Below are 21,464 nucleotides of genomic sequence, written 5' to 3'. Positions count from 1 at the left end.
GTGTGTCCCTAATGAAACACCATTAGACCTGACAGGTCCCAATACCAGCAACTTCCCTTGCAGCAACAGCAATGTCCTAAAATGACCCTTTGTGTGGGAAATAGCTATGCCCTCCTAACCCTAAAAAACAGTGAAGGAGTGTGCCATGACTCCACAGATTAAGCTGTGCTGAGGTTTTCAGAGACCAAAGGCCAATCCCATTAAGCAGAGCATAGATTGTTACTGAACTGAAACAGATCAGAAATGAAGGAGGGACTCACCCACACCATATAGTCACGCACAGCATATGAAGTCTCAAAGCACCTTTCCTTACAAAAGTAATGCTTCTAAAATTATGTGAATGTGACTAGTCTCACATTCCCCATGGCTGGTAGCAGGGGGTCTTGACACTGCAGTGGGTATCTATACTGCCTTCAGGCACCTAAATGAAGTGCTCCAGCAGTGAAACCATGGGCTCTCTGCATAGAAACAGAAAGACCAGAGATTGCTTCATGCAGCAGTTCTGAGCACCCAGCTTAGACCCCATCTGTGAGGATGGTTTTAGAGGTGGTTGTCCACAAAGAATGTGGGAGGGACAGCCCAACTAACTTGGGTGGCTGACTTGGGAGGGTGAGTAAAGAGCCAGACTCTTCTTGGTGGTGCCCAGTGACAGGACAAGAGGCAATGGACACAAACTGAGAAAAGGAAACTCCACTTAAACATAAGAAAAAAGTTCTTCACTGTGCAGCTAGTCAAACACTGGAAAAGGTTAACCTGGGAGTTTGTGGAGTCTCCATCCTTTCAGAGACCTAAAACCCAGCTGGACACAGTCTGAGTAACCCACTCTAGATGACCCTGCTCTGAGCAGAGGGAATCAACTAGATGATCTCCAGAGATGCTTTTCCACCTCAGCCACTCTTGGTTGTGTGATTCTGTGCTCTCCCTTACACCCCCCTGCTAGCACCCGATGGAAAGCCAAGGGGCTATCTGCATTGACAGGAAAGCTACTTGAGAGTCTGCAAACTTCAGACTGCTTCTTGCTTTCTTTTCTTCTACCTTGCAATGCAACTAGCAAAAGCAGCAAAATAGAAAAAAAGAGCTAACCAGAAAGTTCAGGATTGCAAAGAATAATAGTATTCTTGGTTTTTTACTTGGATGCAATGAGGAGCCCCATGCTTAAAATACAGGCTTGGATTACAGTTTCCAGAAGATTCAGAATTTCTTACATTAAGAACTGTGCACCTGCACGTGGATGATATACTGAAAAAAATGTTCCACCCAACTCACGTAGTCTTAAAAATATTGGATGCAACAACTGTGAGACAGGAGACCTGTTTTGAAATCACCAATAGAATACAAATCTTAAGATGTGTTTGAATGCATTTTTTCAATACTATACAAATATTGTCACCAAATTACAATCCAATATTATTTGTAATTTCAATATATAATCCAACATGTATCTAGGCTTTTTTTGTCTGAATATTGCCAGAATGAATTTAAAGCTGCATAATTATTTAGCTACATAATTTTAGAGTTCTGCGTACTTTGTTGTGTCAGTTTCTCCAAAGCTCCTACTTTGCAGTTGAATAGAAAATCTGAACTAAGAAACTGTTGGTGAGAAACTGCTGCAGTTGTTTCAAAATATATATGTCTAGATAAGCTGTTTGGTTTTGTTCCTTTCATTCTATATTTTTATAATCTTAGTTTTCTCCACTATAATTTTCACTTTCTGATATTTGTCATACATTTAAAGTGTGCCTCCAAAATACATCAAGAAAAGAAGATTTAAAGCTACTACTCAGAGATGGAAAAGTACTACTTGCCTCAATTGATGCTTTGCATTTAAGCCACTATTCTGCTGCCATCTGTGCTCTGTTTTGTGGATCTGTTCCACTTTGAAAGGATTGGCAAAAAGAAAATACCTTCCTTGTGCTACTTGTTTTCTGAAGCACATTATAAGCTTGATGGCTATCAGCGGTTAGGGAGAATTTGTACCTCTCAACAAGACGCTCACTTATGCTTGTAGAGCAGCATGCTCTGACTCCACCGTGCATTCCTGTGTTTGGAGCTGGGCTGCTAATCATAAAATAAAATGCCCTAATACACTCAGGGAAAAAAGAGTTTGGCCCCACTCTTGCAGCACAGCCAGACACTTGGGTTTGCATTTACACTTCCAAGCAGGCTGACACCTCTGACTTCCAGTCTTCACCAACAAAAAGAGCAACTATGACCTCCCTGAGAGCAAAGCGCTTTCAGCTGCCTGGCAACCACAGCAGCCCTTCTCAGAAGGGCAGGAATTTAAACTACTCTTTTTTTTAAGGTATATTCATAAAAAATCAAGGACCAATAATATTTAAAACAGGTGTATTTCAAAATTCCTTTTAAATCAAGGCCATGCTGCTGAATGTATTCAATGATTTTCAAAATCCACTTGACTTTTAATCAGTGTGAACAATTCTGGCATGCCTTTAATTGTGGGGACATATCACTGGACCAACACCTTGTTGATTCCCACTTCACAGAACTCCACTAACTAAATCAGCCATTAAATTAAATTAACTGCTAAACTTATTTGATATATTTAAAGTCTTTCCTTCGATTCAGGTCTACATTACAGAATATCATCTCCTGGCAATGTAATGAACCTTGTCATTCTCTAATGTAATGAATCTTGTCATTCTCCAATTTATATGCTTTAGCTATTCAAATCTTAGTCTGCAAATTTATGCTGGTTTACCAGAAGGGTCACTGTGAGCAGCAGGCTGGATCTGCGAGGCCAGAAGTTCAAATAGTTAGAAGCTTCTGCTGAGCCTACGAACTGACACAGATTTACCGTAAGTGCTGGAAAGCACCAATGGTCATTTTGGAAGTGCAGCAATAAAAAACAGGTTCAAGATGGGGAAGGCACAAGTTGCTTTGTTCTTGTTGCAAACTCTGAAAATTCTTTTTAAAACAATATTTTAATCTTGATTTTTATACCAAGAGTAAGTCCATGTGACAAAATAGAATTGAAATGATCACAAACGTAAAGCAAGAACTTGGCAGAAGTTTTATATGTTATCAGCTCCAGCAGATGCTTTAAAGGAACTGCAGTGCTCACATTAGGACACGGATCCACAGTTCATGGATATGCATATAAAGGGAAGTTTCCCCATAAACTTCAAGGGACTTTGGATACAATCGCATATAAGACAAAATCATGTTTATTAGTCAAACCTGGGGAAGACAATCCATAGTCTTTCAAAGGAGTCAAAGAGGTAGCACAAACGCTGGAACCTACAATTTTTTAGGAATAGCATTACTCAGCTGAAGAAGAAGGTGAAAGATTTCAGCAAATTTTCATTTTTGCTTCAGTGCTAAAATCCAGTAATTACTAGCTGAAAAAAAGAGCTGGTGTTTCCCTTCCTTTATACAATTTATTTTGTGCTAGAAACAGCAAAATCATTCTAGAAGGGGATGAAATTTTTGTTATAACTAGGTTAAAAAAAGAGCTCACTGTATGAAGTTATCAAAAATTTTTCACATCAACAGTCAAAATGTGACAAGTTTTCATGACCCAATTAACCGACTTTCAATAGACCAGCTCAGAAATTATATTCTGATTTTGAATTATTAAAGTAAATATGTACGACCAAAATATCTGATTCAAAACTAGATTTAGATGGATAACCAAAATGTTCTGCTTATGAAAAAATAAATATGGGATGCTTATATTATTTCAAAACTCCTTCAAAAAAGAAAAAAAAAAATTTACCCATATCTTTCCAGTTGCAGCAATTCCCATTTTACAAATTTGAAGATAATTCCTAAAAAAAAATGAGTTACTGAAACAGCTACTCTGAGCTTTTTTTACTTTTTCAGATTAAACATAAAACTGTGAAGGGGGATTTTCTAAGGGGCTTTTTAATAGGCTAGTGAAGGAGAAAACCTCTACATGCAAAAACTATACCCATTTAGCTATGTTACACAGTTTAACATAGGAGGTGATCTCACACAATTTAATTAAATCAAGATGAAATTCTGTGCTAGAGAACTGTTTAAGCTGAACTGGCTGTAGCAAGTAAGTTGTTTTGTTTTAAGAGGATTAGTGTTTTAGTCCCTAAAATCATCTGATTGTCTGACTAAATATATGCATGATACGCCTGGAAATAACTACAGAGTAGTAACTACAGCTGGGCTGATAACCTAAATGGTTAAGCAGGGCTTTATACATTAATATTATTTTCTCCTTGATGCAGCTGGGGCTCAGGTTTCCAAGGCATTTTATGAAGCACCCTGGGAACAGCAATCTTTCCTTCTCCTTCAATTTATAGCATGGAGATGCTTGCTAATGAGAAAAATAATCAAAGATCTGGAGGACTGAACTCCATCCATCCTTTAGGAATGAAAGCATGAAAATCCTTAATGATGCCACAGGCTCACATGCTAAAAGGATTGCAGATGATTCTAATTAATATGGACCATTCTGACTTTGTAACTGGCACATACTGAAAAACACTCCCTACTTTCTAGGTCAGATATACAGACACTTGAAAGCAACTGCCAAATATCAGTCCCTAAGGTGTCTGCTTATGTTTATAGGCTAAAAAAAAACCCGGCAGAGAGAGGCTTCAGATATGTAGAGCTAAATACACATTTAATATAAAGGAGAAGTACTGTGGTTCTCCTTTTCCAGGGACAAAAGGGGGGAAGAGACTGCAAGAAACTTGCCTTCCTCCAGCCTCATATACTAACCTATGCAGGGCAAGCCATGATGTGTGCAAGCAGCTCAGCACAGCCTCTCATACTGAGCAGCCCACACTCATGGAAGAAGGACTGGCCAGCCCTGTCACTGTCCTACAGATGGGCTGGGAGCAAAAAGTGTCAGAGATTTGCAGCACCACTTTAAAAAGCAGCAGAGTTCCTAGGGCAAAGATACCTGAGGAAGCCAGGGTCCCCCCAGGTAAGGGGAGGAGGCTGACACTGTCAGTCCTTCACAGATGCCAGCACCATTCAGGTCATGAAGGCTTAAGGCACAATTTGGCCTTTAACACTATTGGAAACTGTAAGATAAGAAACATGTGCCAAGAGATCCTGATGATGGTGTCATGGTAAATTATACGGGAAAAATTTAACAGCTAGGGTGAGTATTTCTGCCTTACCATGTAATGGCAAGCATCCCATACCAAGCCCAAAGCCACCAAAACAGAGTGGCAATGCCAGCATCCTATGGGTTATCCCATTTGCCTCTAACCACCAAGAAAATTCCTAAAAAATGGGTTATTGAAAGAGCTACTCAGAGTCTTTTTTTACTTTTCCAGATTAAACACAAAACTATGAAGGGGGATTTTCTAAGGGGCTTTTTAATTGGCTAGTGAAGGAGAAAACCTCTACATGCAAAAACTGTACCAGTTTAGCTATGTTACACAGTTTAACATAGGATGTGATCTCACACAATTTAATTAAATTGTTTCTCTTGACTCTCCACTGTGAAAGACTCATGTCTGTACTACACAACAGTCCCCGGATTTACAACCTATCTTTTTCTAAATAAAACACCATTCAAGCGAAGGTCGCCATAAAGTAGTTATTTTCCTTCAATCTTTCCCGTAGCTCCCTCAAAGTCTTTACATTGTTCTGCGCTTCCCTTTGGCTCAGCCCATTTATGAAATACATATGCCACTAAAACAGCCATTTAAAAGCCATTTTGTACATATAAACTGACCTTTAAAAAAAAAAACCACCATAAAAAAATAAATCTGCTACTAATAACAGTTATGGCTGCTACTCCCGAGGCAATGCAACACAGGCCCACTTGTGCTGGTTGCAGTTCAAGAAAGATCCCTATCATTTGTGAATGCGGCAACACAACGAAATGCTGGTAATGCAAAGCTGAGTGGCAATGACAAACCAGCGTCATTGCACAGAACCTGTCAAATGCATTTACTTAATGATAAAGCAGCTAAGCCCTAGGCGATATGGTTGTGTTATCAGTGGGTTTAGCAGATCTTACAGAAACATGGCTTTGTTAATATCTATGAGAGATGTTTCACATCTACTACAACAATTCAACCTTCCCGTATAAATGAAATAGAGACCAGGATCCACCTTCTTCTTTTGCTTTCTTTACCCATCTAATTAAACAGCAAAGCAGACATTTAAAAGGGAGAACGGCATTCTGATACCCTTTCTTCAGCTTGTCGATGTGTTATATTACTGGACTAGGTAAGGAGCTGTTTAAAAATCTAACAGTGAAAATAAAAGCTGAGTTGCCGAGTCTGATTTTTCAGGAAAAAAGCCTAAAAAGCATTGAACCTGAAGACTTTGGTGACATTTAGATACACTATTAAATAAAAAACTGTAAAACAGTAAAGACAATAATGACATGCTCTGACTCACTCGGTGCTCAGGTGCTCCAGAGCTACCTCTTTCCTTCTGATTGTATATCTGAGAAGCAAGAAATGTTTGTGTTTGAGTCAGACATGAAGCAACGCAGGATTAACACATGTCATGTGTGTGTGTTTAGATATTGCATTATAAAGGAGAACACCTAATAACTATACAAAAATGAGTAAATATTATGCTGCAGAGAAAAAAGACTAGACTTATGTCTCTTTCTCCCTGCACTGGGCCAATACAAACTGAGGGTGGACATCAACAGAACAAAAGAAAACATATCCTAGTGTATTTCTTTTTATACCTAAATGGCTCAAAGTGGCCATGGTAGATGGAAGCAACTCAGAATCATGTCTGATGAAAACATACATGAATACAGACTAATATTGTCAGCAAACTTCAAAATAGAATAAGAGAGAAGAAGACATGCTCTTGACTCTATCAGTAAGGACTCCCAACTTAATGTGACAGCTGCTACTATGTTCTCTGGGATACAACAGGGAACACATTCAGAGGTCCCAGTAACCGCAAGATGAACTGACATAGTGGGCAAAAAATTACATCAACAGCCAAAGCCAAAGGTGACATTGTCCTCAGAGAAAAGTCCTTCAGCATTACAGGCAGCTGTTCTATTTCTAGGATTGCTCATGTACTGTATTTTATCTACAAATAAAAAAACCCACAGCGATGATGAGGCAATCAGGATTCCAGAGTGGTCTAACTTCTGTGGCATATTACTGCTACAAAAATGGCATATTACTGCTACAAAGCCTCTTTGAGAAATCCAATTTCCCTTTATTTTTTCTTTTCTTTGCTACCTGATGCTACACTCAAACTCATTCTCCCTGGAAATTTCATTAAATATTTACAGGTTCATCTAAATAAGGACTAACCCTGCTTTACTGCAAGTAAACTTCATACACTGCAGGAAGCTAACCAATTTCAGTGCATCAAATACAAACACTGTGACATGAATGGAATGACAACATAATTCAGGGAAGAACCATCTAAACTAAGTATTAGCAGTGCTCTAATCCAACTAAGGACAACAATTGCAGAATGAGGATCTGCAGCCAGACAAACACATCCAAACCAATGGACTGTGAGAGAAATAGTACAAAATAATCCACCCTGCATTATTTTACAGCAGATAAAACACCACATTGAAATAACCATCTTCTGAAAGAAGCTACCAGAAGGTGAAGAATGCTTCCTACCACCTTTGCCTTTAAGGAAGCCCACAAAATAATCAGGTATCTAAATGTATGGGCAGCAAAATATGCAAGTTAGAAAGTAAAAGAGCACAGATGAAGCTGTTGCAGAAGGAAAGGCAACCATTAATCTTTACAAGTCCAAAACAGCTGAGCCTTATGCACTTTACTGAGCAGATGGGAGGTGGGAAACCTTATATGCAGCCTAATGGGATTCTCTTGTTCCAAAATGCACAGAGGGAAGTGCTGCATGCATGGGACTTCACCGCACACACACACACACAACCCCGCACAACAATAAATGGGATGCTACTGTGTGACCTACCACTGTAGGGCAATGAAGCTAGCCGGGAATATATAGGGGCAGTGAAGGATACAGGGAAAAAATGGGCCACACACAAAAATCACACCTTGGTCCACAAATGGAACTCCTCCAAGCGTGCAATTCACCAGGGTGAACACACGGGCAGCCTGTGGGTAATAAAAGAATACATACCAATGCAGGCTAGTATTAGCACATGAAAGCTACTCAGCTGGAAGGAGCGCATCCTTCCAGCACAGACAGATTACTGCTATCTTATGTTGAGCTGGCATGCAAAGCACAGGCTGACCCTAGTGCACTGGCTCTGCCTGTGACAGGGTACTGGGGCTTTTCCAGTGCTCTAATGGAAAAGCTCTCTTTTCCAGCACTTTTCTCCTCAGCCCACATGACCCGGTGTTACACTGCCTGGTTCTGAAGCACTCTGCAGGGTTTGTCTTTTTGTACTCCCACAGATGACACAATCGTGCAGTGCATGGCTGTGAGTGCTGAGAAGGTGAGATTTATGAAAGTCTAAGGCATGTTGAGCAGTAAAATATGCTTCTCAGTGGGCACTGTTTCATGACAGTGGTACTATAATAGCTAGCATCCTCTCTGGCAAACTAAGGTAGCAAAAGTTCAGGGTATCTGCTAGGGAAGGCTGAAATGCATATAGTTATTATGAAGAAGCTTCATATTAATAGCCCCAAAGACTCAAATTTGTGTTTCACACCATGCTACAGCACAGGAGGTCTTGGCAAATACCTTTACCTTAGCCCCTTTCTTCACAACATTTACTCAAACCTAGTTAGCTGAAATCTACATTTCAGTTGTGCGCGTCTGTATAAGCTGACCGTCAGAAATAGGACACTGGGTATCAACAAAATGCTTACAAAATACTAAACAAAAGAAAATGCTTATCCTGAAAGAGCCAAGCATACTCCGTTCCAAGGAGAATCTTCATGGGATCCTGCAACACTGTCTTGTGGAAAACGAGTCCTGTCTGAACAATCGTAACAGAAAGCCCTGTGACCTAATAACCTAGCTATCAAGAGACAGGTACCTGCTCAGGCTGTGATGTAATTTTCCTGTCCTGCCTGTGTAGCACAAGCAACACAGCCATCAGAAAAGTGAAGCAGGATGTGCAAAGCAATGTGGAGATACGCAAGTTTCTCACCATGCAACAACAGGGCTCTAATGAATTGTTCAGACCAGCCAAACTAACAGCAGCATAAACGAACCTATTAAGCCCACAGTTATGGTAAAATCTTCCAGGATCAAAGTACAACATGCCTCTGGCCTACCCAGAATTGACCCCCAAGACCACCAAAAAAAACACCTTGGTTCTCCTGTCCACCTATCCAACTGAAAGCATTCAAAGAAAACTGACAGCAATTTCTGTTACTCATCTAACAGCTGTGCATTCTTATAGTTGCTGTCATGGCTCAGGGGGAAGCTGGAATGCTCCTGAAACTTAGTGTTATCCCTAGTGAAAAGGCTATGACAAATAGCAGTGCGGTACTAAAGATCAAGCAGCAAAAACCCCATAGAAATCTGCACTGCACAGGGCAGAAATTGTTCCATAATTTGGTGTTATTACATAGTCTGCTCCTTCTCCTAATGAGCTTAATGGCATCTGGAAAAAGACAGCATAGCTCTAGCTATTGTGCTGAAGATAATGGACAATGGTCCTGCAGGATAGCAGCACTACTAGTCTATAGATCAATCGTATGGCAGAAGGGACCATTGTGACCATGCAGCTTTTCTTCCTGTGCAACAATAAAGCTGTATGACTTTCTGAAAGAATTATTGTTTGACCTATTATCTGCCTGTTGGGCAGGCACATTATCCTGAATAAGCAATTTCCAGTGATAGAATATCCAGTAGAGTCTTTAGGTAAATCGCTTCAGTGATTAATTTGTCTCATCATTAAATTTTTACAAAGTTTTTCTGATTTTATATTTGTCCGGCTTCAATGCCAAACACTTCGCTGCTCTTACACATTGCCTGCTGGAGCCCTTTTGCTCCCCATATAACTATCACACTGGGTGAGCAAGTTACCAGTTAGTTTTCATCTTGCAAAGATTGAATGAGGTCTGTGATTCCAGGATAACAACTTCCTAACATTGTTCAAACACTGCAATGTATCAATTGTCCTTCCTGAAAACTGGTTGTCAGAAACCTGGATTTCTGGCTAAACTACATTCACTTTTCTGGAACAACTCACAAGTGCTTCCCAATCAAAACATACCTCAGATACACTTGGTGATATTGGGACCAATAGATAAAGTCTGACAATGACAAGAAGTGCCAACACCTCACAGAAGTATGGATCCAATCTAGTTCTGCACCAGAAACTGCTGCTTCAAATGGAAACGTACAAAGATCTCTTGCTTTCTCCAAAGCTTTCAGCAGGGCCTCTCTCCTATGGTGAACCAAAACCTATGACTTCACAGCTTTTTGCTTTTTTAAAAATATCCTGACCTTCCTCTGGAGAACACTTCAATAATTGATTTTTTGGCAATTGGCAGGATTTCTGCCAGCTTGGGCGAGCTCATTATTTCTGCAGCAGTGTTAGCAGCAGCAACAGACAAGCTGTGATCTCTGAGACTGGGGCATTAGCAACTTGGGAACTAATCTGCTCTCTTCTTACACCTGTGTACAGTCTAGTGTTGTACAGCAAATTTGTAGCAGAATGAGGAAAAGGGGAAGATCTTATAAACACAATGGCATGACAGGGGATTCAGCAAAAGTGTTCTATCATAGAAAGCAAAATGGAAGGATACATTAAAATGAACTAGAATAACCTTGCTTATACAGATAAACAGGCATTCATATATGCAAGTCAAAATAAGTCAGAAATATGGTCTAGGCATCTCTTAGACTGCAGACAGCTGAGGTGGTTTCATCTTGTTTAGTCACTGTGATGACAGGTCTACCAACATCTCTCCAAGTTCGACTGCTCTATCATCACACATTCAAGCTTGAGTGCGCTGGTTCACACAAACACACACTACACCCTGAGATAAACTAATTTAACAAATTGCCACCCAATACTATCCACAGGTTACAGAGATTCCCCAGGGCCTGGATCAGACACTATTGAACTTCCATTACAGCAAACCAGTCATTCCAGGCAAACATCTGCAAGTGACCTTCCTGGCACGCAACACAGCCCTTTCAATACCAGAGAGGATGGCAAGCAAACTGGTGGACTACAAACAAGGTCTTGGGATTCCCACTGAATTCGTGGCATGGCCACAAAAAGCCAGCAAATAGATCCAAAATGAAACCCCACACTGCAGTATGTCGTGAGCTTTGAAGACAACAAACTCCATTCTCCTCTGTAAGGACATGTGATCGTGTGCTTTCATTGCTTGTTGCTGACAAGGAGCCGAAGTGCTAGCATAGGTCACAGCAAATAAATTCTTCCAAGGGCTTTTCACTACCTTAACAGTAAAAAAGTTCCACCATTAAGGTTTAGAAGAAAGCCAGGAACTCAGAAGTCTCTAGCCAGCATTGTCATAGCTTCATGTAGGACTGCAGAAAAAAACTTTATCCTGAACAGCAGTCTATAATTCATTTTATTTTTTTTATACAATACTTCAATTTGCTGAAGTTTACTGCATTTATTTATGAATGTACCATTACACTATTTTCTGTGTTTTGAACTGCTATCATACAGACTAAGGCTTTTCTGCTTGACAATCTCCATTTTGTCACGAGGGCAGACCTGGGAGAAGGGCTGAGGAGATTTCAGCAGCAGCTGTGCAACCTATCACAACGGGCAGTGTCTGCACCCGGCTGAAGAGGGACACAACACGCTTTCAGCTTACAGAAGTGTGATTTTTCTAAGCAGAAGGATGGTGTGGTATGAAATCTGGTGACCCAAAGCTCTGTCACATTACTGTTTATGTCTGTAGAGATACAGTGTCTGCTCCTGAGCACTGCTAACTGCAAAGAGCAGTCACTGTGTTTTCAAGCCATTAGCAGAGTCTTGGCTCACAGATTTGGGTGAGTTGGCAGCTCAGCTTTATGTTGTATTATTGTGATACAAAAAGAGCCATTAAGACCCGTGTTTTACATTTCTCAAAATATACAGTATAGTTGCTTCACCTCTTGAAAATATGCTCCTTTACCAGCATCCTCCTCCTTTCTTTTCTACTCCAGAGTAGGAATTGTGTTTGCCACTTCATTTCCTATTTCAGCCGTATAAAAAAAGATAAGAAGATTGTTCTTGTGCTCACCCCTTACACACGCCCCACCACCGCTTTCCAACAGGAAAAGAGCTGCTGCCCTCCCATTCTGCATGAAACTCTCCGATATCCAGTTTCCAATGCGGAATTGCCAGTGGGTCCCAGGGTGTTTCAGCCTGTTTTGGTACAAGCTTTTCCCTGCACTGTGATGAGCAGCCATGCAAGAACCTGAAGCAGCCTGGCATTACACCTGGGAGGACTTCAAAGGGGACTAGTCAGGTGAGAAAATATAACTCACATGAGTAAAAGCTTCTACCACTGGGCACTTCCCCCTGTTTTTAGTGTATTTCCACACAGAATGACAGCTTTCAGTGGACCATTTTAGAAGTGTAAATTCAGCTCTTGCTTCCAATATGAGGTTTGGGGCTCATAGCTTAAGATCTGCTTGCTGCATACCTTTATTTATCCCACATCTGAGACCAGTCTTACTGGATGGTAACGCATAGTGGAAAATGCAGGAACAAAAGTCCACATTAGATACAGCACATTCTCATTTACAGAAGCAAAGGTAAAAATGTAGAAGTTAGAGCAAAGTGGAAAAAACCCCAACATTTATTCAACACTATTGACTCTGTGTCTTACCTTCCTATGGGTCCCAGATCTCCTGAGTCCTGGCTGCCTGCATCACTGGGTGTGCTCACTGATTTCGAAGAGGGAGACATAGGGGTTGGGACTAAATAATGAAAATAACAGGTATCCCATGTTAACACATGCAGCGACTGCACTGATGAAGAGCAGTGTCAGACAAATCAAAACCAATGGACCAAAATGATAGTGGATGAATGAGTAGGAGAGTTTGAAATGGTGAAAGCAAATAAGGAAGGACAGAAAAAGAAAAGGAAGAGAGTCAAGTGAATTTTAAGTCTTTTGGAAGTGTTAAAACTGACATGAACTTAGACAGGACTGAAAGCCCAATGGGAATCTAAAGCTAAAGGAGACATCTGTGGAAATAAAATAGATGTGTTTTCTTCAGTATAGTTTCAAGTTGACTTGCAGAAGATTTTAAAGGTATGAAGAAGTATCAGGGGCTCACCTCATCAAAAACTAAGTGAACTCTTCTGGTAAATTCATGTAGGCAATAGAACAAGCATACTTTCAAAATTCTGAATTTAAATCAAAAGCCAGTGTCCACTAGATATGGTCTAAGGCTGCAGTGTGGAAATGACATCAAAAATAAAAGCTAAATAAGAAAATCCAGCTAAGTTAAAATCATTTCCCAAAGATGGTGAGAATACACATTAGTTTGCTTAGTGACCATGTTTTCTTAAGTAATTTAGGTCATATAAAATTTCCGTTTTGGGTGGGACATGATTTCAACATGCAAGGCGAAGTTTCCCTTGGTTTATGATACCATTTGCCCAAGCTCTAGAAATGATTTTCTTTTTGGCTTGCCAGGGCTTTTGAAGCATATTTCATGCAAAGGCAGTTTTTTTTCCTGAAACAGGAAAGGAAGTTCATAGCTCAAGGTCAGCCCGAGTTAAAGCTCTTCAGCAAGGAAAATAATAAATAAAAAAGGAAAAATATCCTGATTTCTTTTAAAATGGTTTCTCAAAAACATTTAAAATGCAGAGATGGCTCCAGTGAAGATTTAATGCAAATATTCTTCAAAGCAGCCACATTGAATAAAACACAAAAAGGGGTTTTAATGCAAGAGTGAAGTTTCCCATTTGGTTTAAATCATGTGCATTTCCTTTTGTAGTTTTAACAGAATAAAACTTTAAACTATTTTGTTATGCTCCATAATGTATAATGACAGACCTGTCAAGAGATTTGGATTTTCCATGTGGTCAAACATTTCATGCAGACTGTCTCTACAGACCATCACAGAAATGACTGCAGCATGAAAAGTGAATTCATCTTCATGACAGCCCTTTGGCAGGTTACAGGTATGTCACAGTTGTTTATATATTCCACATTCACAGTGGGATCTGGGTATCATGTATGTGAAGGCAGAATTAAACCCTCCTTTGTATATTAATTGTGAGTGTATATATGGGGAATGAGAGAGGACGAAATACCATTGTTTAGCCAAAATGAATCATCTTATATGTAAATATTTTCACTCTGTTTTGACAGTATCAAATACAAAAGAGCTAAGATATGATAATTTGCTACATGAATATATGTGTTTAGCTAATATAATAAGGAAATATATCCTCATTTTTAGATTAAAAATTAGTATTTAAAATGCCAGAACATTAAAAATGTATGTGATTTTATAGTACCACAATACAATTTACAAAGCATATTTTATGATAAATAAAAATAACCTAACTGCTACTTTTCAGACAGTTCTTCTGAAGTTGTATTTAAAAGCTTCAGTCACTATATCATAAATTATAAAAATAGTTAAGTTTTCTTAATAAATGTTGCTTGATGTAAGTTATGAATTGAAATCCCAATTCAGAATGGCACAATCTACTTGCATATGCACCCAAGCATGTGTATAGGGTGCTTTCCTAAATCAACGTTTCAGCATTTTGTCAAATTTGGAGTTTTCCCTAAATATCACAGAGCAAGAATATCTAGGGGTAAAATCTAGATTCAGCCCCAATGAATTCAATGACAGGGCTTGATATCTCCAGAGGGGCCAATATTTCAGCTACAACAGTGAGAGGAAGGGAAGGAAGGGAAGGAAGGGAAGGAAGGGAAGGAAGGGAAGGAAGGGAAGGAAGGGAAGGAAGGGAAGGAAGGGAAGGAAGGGAAGGAAGGGAAGGAAGGGAAGGAAGGGAAGGAAGGGAAGGAAGGGAAGGAAGGGAAGGAAGGGAAGGAAGGGAAGGAAGGGAAGGAAGGGAAGGAAGGGAAGGAAGGGAAGGAAGGGAAGGAAGGGAAGGAAGGGAAGGAAGGGAAGGAAGGGAAGGAAGGGAAGGAAGGGAAGGAAGGGAAGGAAGGGAAGGAAGGGAAGGAAGGGAAGGAAGGGAAGGAAGGGAAGGAAGGGAAGGAAGGGAAGGAAGGGAAGGAAGGGAAGGAAGGGAAGGAAGGGAAGGAAGGGAAGGAAGGGAAGGAAGGGAAGGAAGGGAAGGAAGGGAAGGAAGGGAAGGAAGGGAAGGAAGGGAAGGAAGGGAAGGAAGGGAAGGAAGGGAAGGAAGGGAAGGAAGGGAAGGAAGGGAAGGAAGGGAAGGAAGGGAAGGAAGGGAAGGAAGGGAAGGAAGGGAAGGAAAGGAAATTTTAGGGCCACCCAATAAGTGAGACAGAACTTAAGCAAGGTAACCAATATTCAGATACCATAAACTTTGCCACATGTATTTTTAAATCGAGGACTTCAGATTCTAGAACTGAAACATCAAAACCAAAACAGAGGCTGAGCTCATGAAACCAGAGCTAAAATCTAAAATAATGATCCGATGATAAGCTTTTTGCTAATTGTGATTTGTCTTTTTATTTTCCCTCTCCAGTTTTGCTTGATTTTAAAAGAAAATCAATAGGAGAACCCACTCCTCGCTCCTCCTTCCTTAGCAAATGCTTAATCTGAATTTTTGAAACAAAACTTGGGGCTAATGAAGTACAGCATTTGTAATAATATTTTGTGGGTCATCAGAGAGATGTGAGAAAAGATAAAACAGTCCATCAGAAAAGAAATCACTGCTGCTATGCAAACCCAACCTGCATTATGTTCACAAGAATTTCCTGGAGAAATGAAACAGATGTTTTTGGCAATGACGGGTACTCAAAATGCCATGAGCTGGTATATGTGAATGGTATGGCAGGCATTCAAACAGAAGAGTTCACTTCACTAATACAGCCAAAAATCAAAAAAGCCAAGCATGCTTTAATAGAAAGAACACATTTGTGGCAGAGCTGAATGCTTTACAGTGTGCTTCTCTCAAATACCTAGAGGTGGTTCTGGGGATATACCAATGCTCTGTAACAAAGCTTCTGTCTCTCTTCTTTTGCGGTCTAGGTCAGAATCTTCCTGAGCTGGCTCCTTTTTTTGCTGTAGATCAGCCTGATTTAAAACAAACAGAGAAGTTTCATCCACATATAATCAGCTCTAGCAATTACATGTATGGAAAGTATTTATATGCACCACCGCTTAGGTACACTTTGAAATTTACTTAGATACATGGGAAAACTGAACTTTGCAAGGAGGTCTTACAGCACACTGATGGATATCTTCTGCCTCTCATCAGATGCAACTTATTTAGCTAATTCAAAAGCTATCCATAAAATAATAGGTAACATTACCCTGAATAAAAACGGTCCCTTCCTACTTCCTCCAGGATCAAGGAATGAAACTCCATTGGACTTCAGTGATGTGGCTTAAGGACCTATACATTTCGTCCCAAGCACTTGTTGGCAATAAAAATCCTTTCTCGTAAACTTCAGCATCTAACAGGAACAAAGGAAAGGACTAATGTGTCTAGGATTTTGGCAGCACTGGGCACCAACAGCCAAAACTAATGGTCCACAAGACTGTTCCTTCTTTGCTTAGGTATCTATAGCTCCTTGGAGCTTCTACACATCAGCCTCCTCCTCCTCTGGTCTACTGAGACCTAGAAAGAGGAGGAGCATCAACATCTGCATTATCCCAAATCCCTTATATTTGGCTCATCATTCCCCAGTTTAGTAGGGTGAAAGGAAAACATCAATACCCCAGCCTAGTGGTTAGAGCACTCCACTGAAAAAAACCAGCTTGCAGCCCTTCTCCCAAGCAGATGAGGGAACTGAACCCATGTCCCACTTTGTAGTCCATTGCAGTAATCAGTAATGCAAGTAAAACAAAATGTAAGTGGTCATGTCTATCATTTTGTCATGTCTTAAACACAGCAATGCCAGCACAGTTCTTATAGAGAATGTCTGGAGCCATCTACCTCTATATTTCGGACCTAAGGCTGAAACTAAATCAGCTGACCCTATCTAGCCTTCACACAGAGAGGTTTCCCCTTCTGCTGAAACCAGACAGTGCATCAAAGAAGACTGCCACAGCACCTCAGCCTGGTGTTGATGTTGGTGCTGGCACAACAGAAAACCTTGAAGTTCGGAAGTATCTCCATGTTCGCCAGTTTGGACCCAGGCAGGATGCAGAAGAACATTGCTTTTACAGCCAAAGTTCAGGCATATCCCTGTGCTCAGCTCTTCTCATGAGCTAGCCTGAAGTATCTCACAGTACGTAGGGTTGTAGACAACTCTTTACACCAGTGTGTGTGGCTAAGCACCTACGTGAATGTTAGATCTCACTCCCGGAGGCCATCAGGCATCCCAGTGCTCCCCATTTACGGCACCACAGTTAGGCACCGCAGCATAATCTGCAGAGCTGGGTGTCCCGAGCTGGATCTGGTTATCGGGGCCAATGGAAAGTTCCAAACACCACAAGATCTCCACGAGGCATAAAATCAGAGCCAGGGGACAAAGGAAAGGACTTAATAGCTTCCTCAAGTCATTAGCTTGGCTCCCTTCCCTCTAATTCATTAACAGGCTAGTAATGAACACTGAAAATGTCAACATTTAAAGTTCTGCTTACAGAGGACTCCCCTAGTGACTCCAGGAGCCTCACTTGGGGGGTGGGGTGTGTGTGGGTGGGTAGTGCATGCTGGTAATTGCACAAAAATGGCTCAAATGAAACAAGATTAAAACAGAGAACATTGGAATGCTGATTTCTTGGATCACATCACATTTCCACAGTAATTCCATGAAATTCATGTACAATATTAAAGTGTCAGTTTAAAAGGAAACCAGTTATTAGTAAAGGATAACAGGTGCTTTAAACTATAGTAAGTGTTGACATTTGAAGGAAAGGAAACATAATCACTTAATGCTTCTCTGACTTTGCATGAAAATGAATATCCACTCCCTGTCAATTCTCACCTCTATTCCGCTAAGTGACTGAATAAAATGAAGTACAAACCCCTTAATGAAAAACCTAATGCATATTGTCAAGGACAAATAAACTAATATGTCAATCAAATTTTAACAGAACTGAAAGATGCACCCATGCCAGCAGATGAAAATGCAATTGCAATTATGTTTTACTTTACTGGAGAATAATAATTGTAAATCTGTTACCTTAGCTAGTAATCAAACTAGTCTTCGGAGTACAAAAATACATATTTAGATTGTAATGGCTTGAAAAAAATGTGAGCCCTCTTTCTGTGTTTCCCCCGCTCTCCACTCCCTTTCCATTGAAGGAGAGCCCAGGAAAAAGCATTGTGGCAAACCAATTTTTCTTTCTACGCACACATACACATCATGTTGTCTAAACTGTTGTCATCTGACAGTGCGTTGGTTTGAAAAGCAATTCCTTCACCCCAACTTTCTTGACTAAAAATAAGCATTTTGATTTTAAGGTCAGATTGATGTGAGTTTGAGAATCTCATTCCACATGACAGATACCTAGGGGTATACAATACTGAGATGTCAAAACCTCAGCAAGCCCTTTCTGCAAGTATGAGCTATCTAAAAGGCATTTTTGCATATTTACCTCTTTCTTCTTCCTTTCTTCCTCCTTCCGTTTCTTTTCTTCTCTTATCTGAGCCAAACGCTGCTTTTTGCGCTCAAGTTCTGCTTTTAAATCACTTTTGTCTGACATCTTGACTCTGCTGGAAAAAGATTTATGGAAACCAAGTTGAAACCAGAATTAAATGTTTTCCCTATTTACTGAAAAAAGATACTGAATTATATCAAAAACAGTGCTTCTAATATTTCTACAAATATATTTCTATATAAATGCTGGCCCTTGGATTATACTGACATTGTAGACAGCAGGACGTTTGTTTCACAATTTTTATTTCTTGAAATTAGACCAGAAAAATCACTGAATATGGAATATATTTTCAAAGGACCTTCCTTAGAAAACTACCTTCACGAAGCAAACACATTTTAGCCTGCTGTTCAAAATAATGCTCTAATGGTTTTACACACTGAAACTAATGTCCTTTTCATTTTCAGCAGCTTCGGCAGCTCTGCCGGACTGAGTCCCAGATCCACGAATGGATTTCAATTTTAAGTACGAGAACAAAATCTGTCCCAAACAGCCCCACCCATCTTAGACAAGTAATAATTTTACTCCCAAAAATTGGAAATATGATAGCTTTTACTTTGGCAGGTGCCTCGAATGGCTGCCATCCCAGGGTCCCCACTGTCGTACTGGTATAGCCCCATGCAGACCCCCAGCTCAGTCTCAATATCCTTCACACATTCACCCCTCCAGGGAGAACTCTCACCAAGCTACAGGCTATCCTGCATGAGAATCTCCTCCACCTTTTGCAGGGAAAGCTGGGCTATTCCCCCCAAAAGCTGTACACACAACCAGGCAACCCAGCAAAGCTGAGCTTCTCTTTAACAAAGCAGCACATTGCCCTGCCAACAGTCTCGTGCTCAGATCACCTTTCCAAGAGGCAGGAGACATGTCTAATGTTCCTGGTTTGACTCCAATCACACAAACTTGGCAAAAGCATTTCTTCTCAGCTACTGAAAGACCTCCTTCACCACTTAGTCTTAAAGTCAGTTCTCTGGAGGACAGTGATATGAAGACATGTACACTGCTGGCACTTTAAATCTCACTTTCAACCTATGCTGCTGTTACACGAGTCTTGAAAATGAAGGGTAAAGAGATGCAAAGTCACATCATACAGAAATAGAGCCAGATCTCTCAAGAACATAGGATACCAAACTTTTCCCACAGTTTTAAAACCCTGCCGGTGTTGCCCAAATCCATAAATTAAGTCACAGATAATTTATTTATTTTGTAACACCATAATCATTATGAGCTGTCATCTAACTGTATCAATACTGATTTTCTTATTAGCACTTTATTTCAGACAGTCCTGACTAATATAGACATTCACGGAAAGAATTAACTGTCCCTTTTCTATTTATTCACACATCACTGATAACTTCCACCACTGCAACCCAAAATCGATCAGATCAATGGCACTGCCATGTATACGCAATGGAAGTTTATTGTTTGCTTGATGCAGGGGAAATCTAAATGGCAGCTCTCCATTAATATAATGAGAACTCCACCCACAACACTGCCTGGGTGGGTGGATGACCAGAGAGTAAATTTATATGCTAAAAATTATATGGCAGTTTCACCCATCATTAATTCCTCTGCAATCAGCGGCTTCCTCTTAAAAATGATAAAAGCATAATTAGCCTATGATATCGAGCATATTGTCAACCAAACATCACCTGCACATTAAATGCAATCTTGGCCCTAAATGCTTTGTTGTCTTCACAAGTACTTTAATTAAATAAAAGAACAATATTCAGAATCAGAAGAGGAAACAGATCAGTGAAAATGGCAGGCATAAAAGCAGCGTGAGGGATGCCAGAGGCGCCAGTGTAGCTGTATCTGTGTGTGCACCATACCATGGATGCTAACATTTCCCAGTCAAACGTCCAGCTCAGGCCCACCAGCAGCAGTTAAACCAGTCCAGCTCACACTGTCACAGACTCTGCACTTCAGCAGAGCTGCCTGTCCTGGCAAGGTACGTTGCAGTCCTTCCAGGGCCTGGGAACTCCCAGTTCAACCCATAACCCCCAGTAAATGGTATGGCTGGGAAGGACATTAAACTGCTGACAAACTGGGTGCTCTGGCTGTATGCGAAGGACCATCATTCCTTTATTCCTCCATCACTCTGGTCCTGTTCATGATGATAACATTTTCAATTTGAGAAAGAGAAATCAAAACTGGCAGAAAAATTGCATTTGATACCAAGCAAACTAAACACTAGCACCTTAAACAACATTAATCTGTGTGATCAGTTGACGTCAGTGAGCTATTTTGTACATGAGAAATGCCCGGAGAAGAAAACAAGCTTTCTAATGGCAGTGCAGGTAGTATTTTGCCTACCAATCTGCTCAGGATTTGTCAGTCTCTCTCAGATATGGCTGAAATCCCATTTGAAGTCATTTTCCTAATCTGTTGCACACATTTGAATTCTCATTGTGAAGTTCCCCCTCAGAGCCCTCCAGACTAGATAGAGGTTTTGCATCCTTTTAGTTCTGCAGTTTGGCAACAGAGAACGAGCTCCTGTTTCTGGGCAAAAAATATGCAAATGTGTTTTAAGGCTCACGACAGAAGCCCTGAGGGTTTGGCATCCCTTTCAAGCTGTTCGTCGGATATCAATGAACGGCTTTCTAAAAATTCGTTCCCTTCATGTCAGGGAAGCTAATTAGCTTTCCCCGATTTGAGCACCAACGGTTTAGCGCCTGGCCCCTTCTTTACAATGCCCTAGTCAGGGTAATCAAATCCTATTATAACTTTGCCCTATTTTTAACAAAACAGATCTTATATACAACAAAGATGATGATTAAATTTCCTTCAAAGAATGTTGCCAGAGCTGCTACAGAAAGAAATTAATCTCAAGTTACTTTCATCCTGCATATATTATAGTCATG

General features: G+C 40.4%; 1 protein-coding gene across 9 annotated transcripts in view; it reads right to left on the bottom strand.

The window, feature by feature from the left end:
* DYNC1I1 (dynein cytoplasmic 1 intermediate chain 1) overlaps nt 1–21,464 on the bottom strand; it is a 193,895-nt gene that overhangs the window by 159,152 nt on the left and 13,279 nt on the right. For 4 of the 9 annotated variants that reach the window (XM_055709572.1, XM_055709569.1, XM_055709575.1 and 1 more), the window contains 3 exons: nt 18,541–18,658; nt 15,954–16,068; nt 12,705–12,846 (listed from right to left, as the gene is read on the bottom strand). In XM_055709572.1, coding sequence (XP_055565547.1) covers nt 12,705–12,846; nt 15,954–16,068; nt 18,541–18,648 — 365 coding nt within the window. In that variant the 5' untranslated portion in view covers nt 18,649–18,658. The remainder of the gene's footprint in view (nt 1–12,704; nt 12,847–15,953; nt 16,069–18,540; nt 18,659–21,464) is intronic. The other 5 variants (XM_055709574.1, XM_055709577.1, XM_055709576.1 and 2 more) reach the window with 3 other exon arrangements.

The sequence above is a fragment of the Falco cherrug genome, chromosome 4 (genome assembly GCF_023634085.1).
Source record: "Falco cherrug isolate bFalChe1 chromosome 4, bFalChe1.pri, whole genome shotgun sequence".
NCBI lineage: Eukaryota > Metazoa > Chordata > Aves > Falconiformes > Falconidae > Falco > Falco cherrug.
This window is presented reverse-complemented; position numbering and strand designations above follow the sequence as displayed.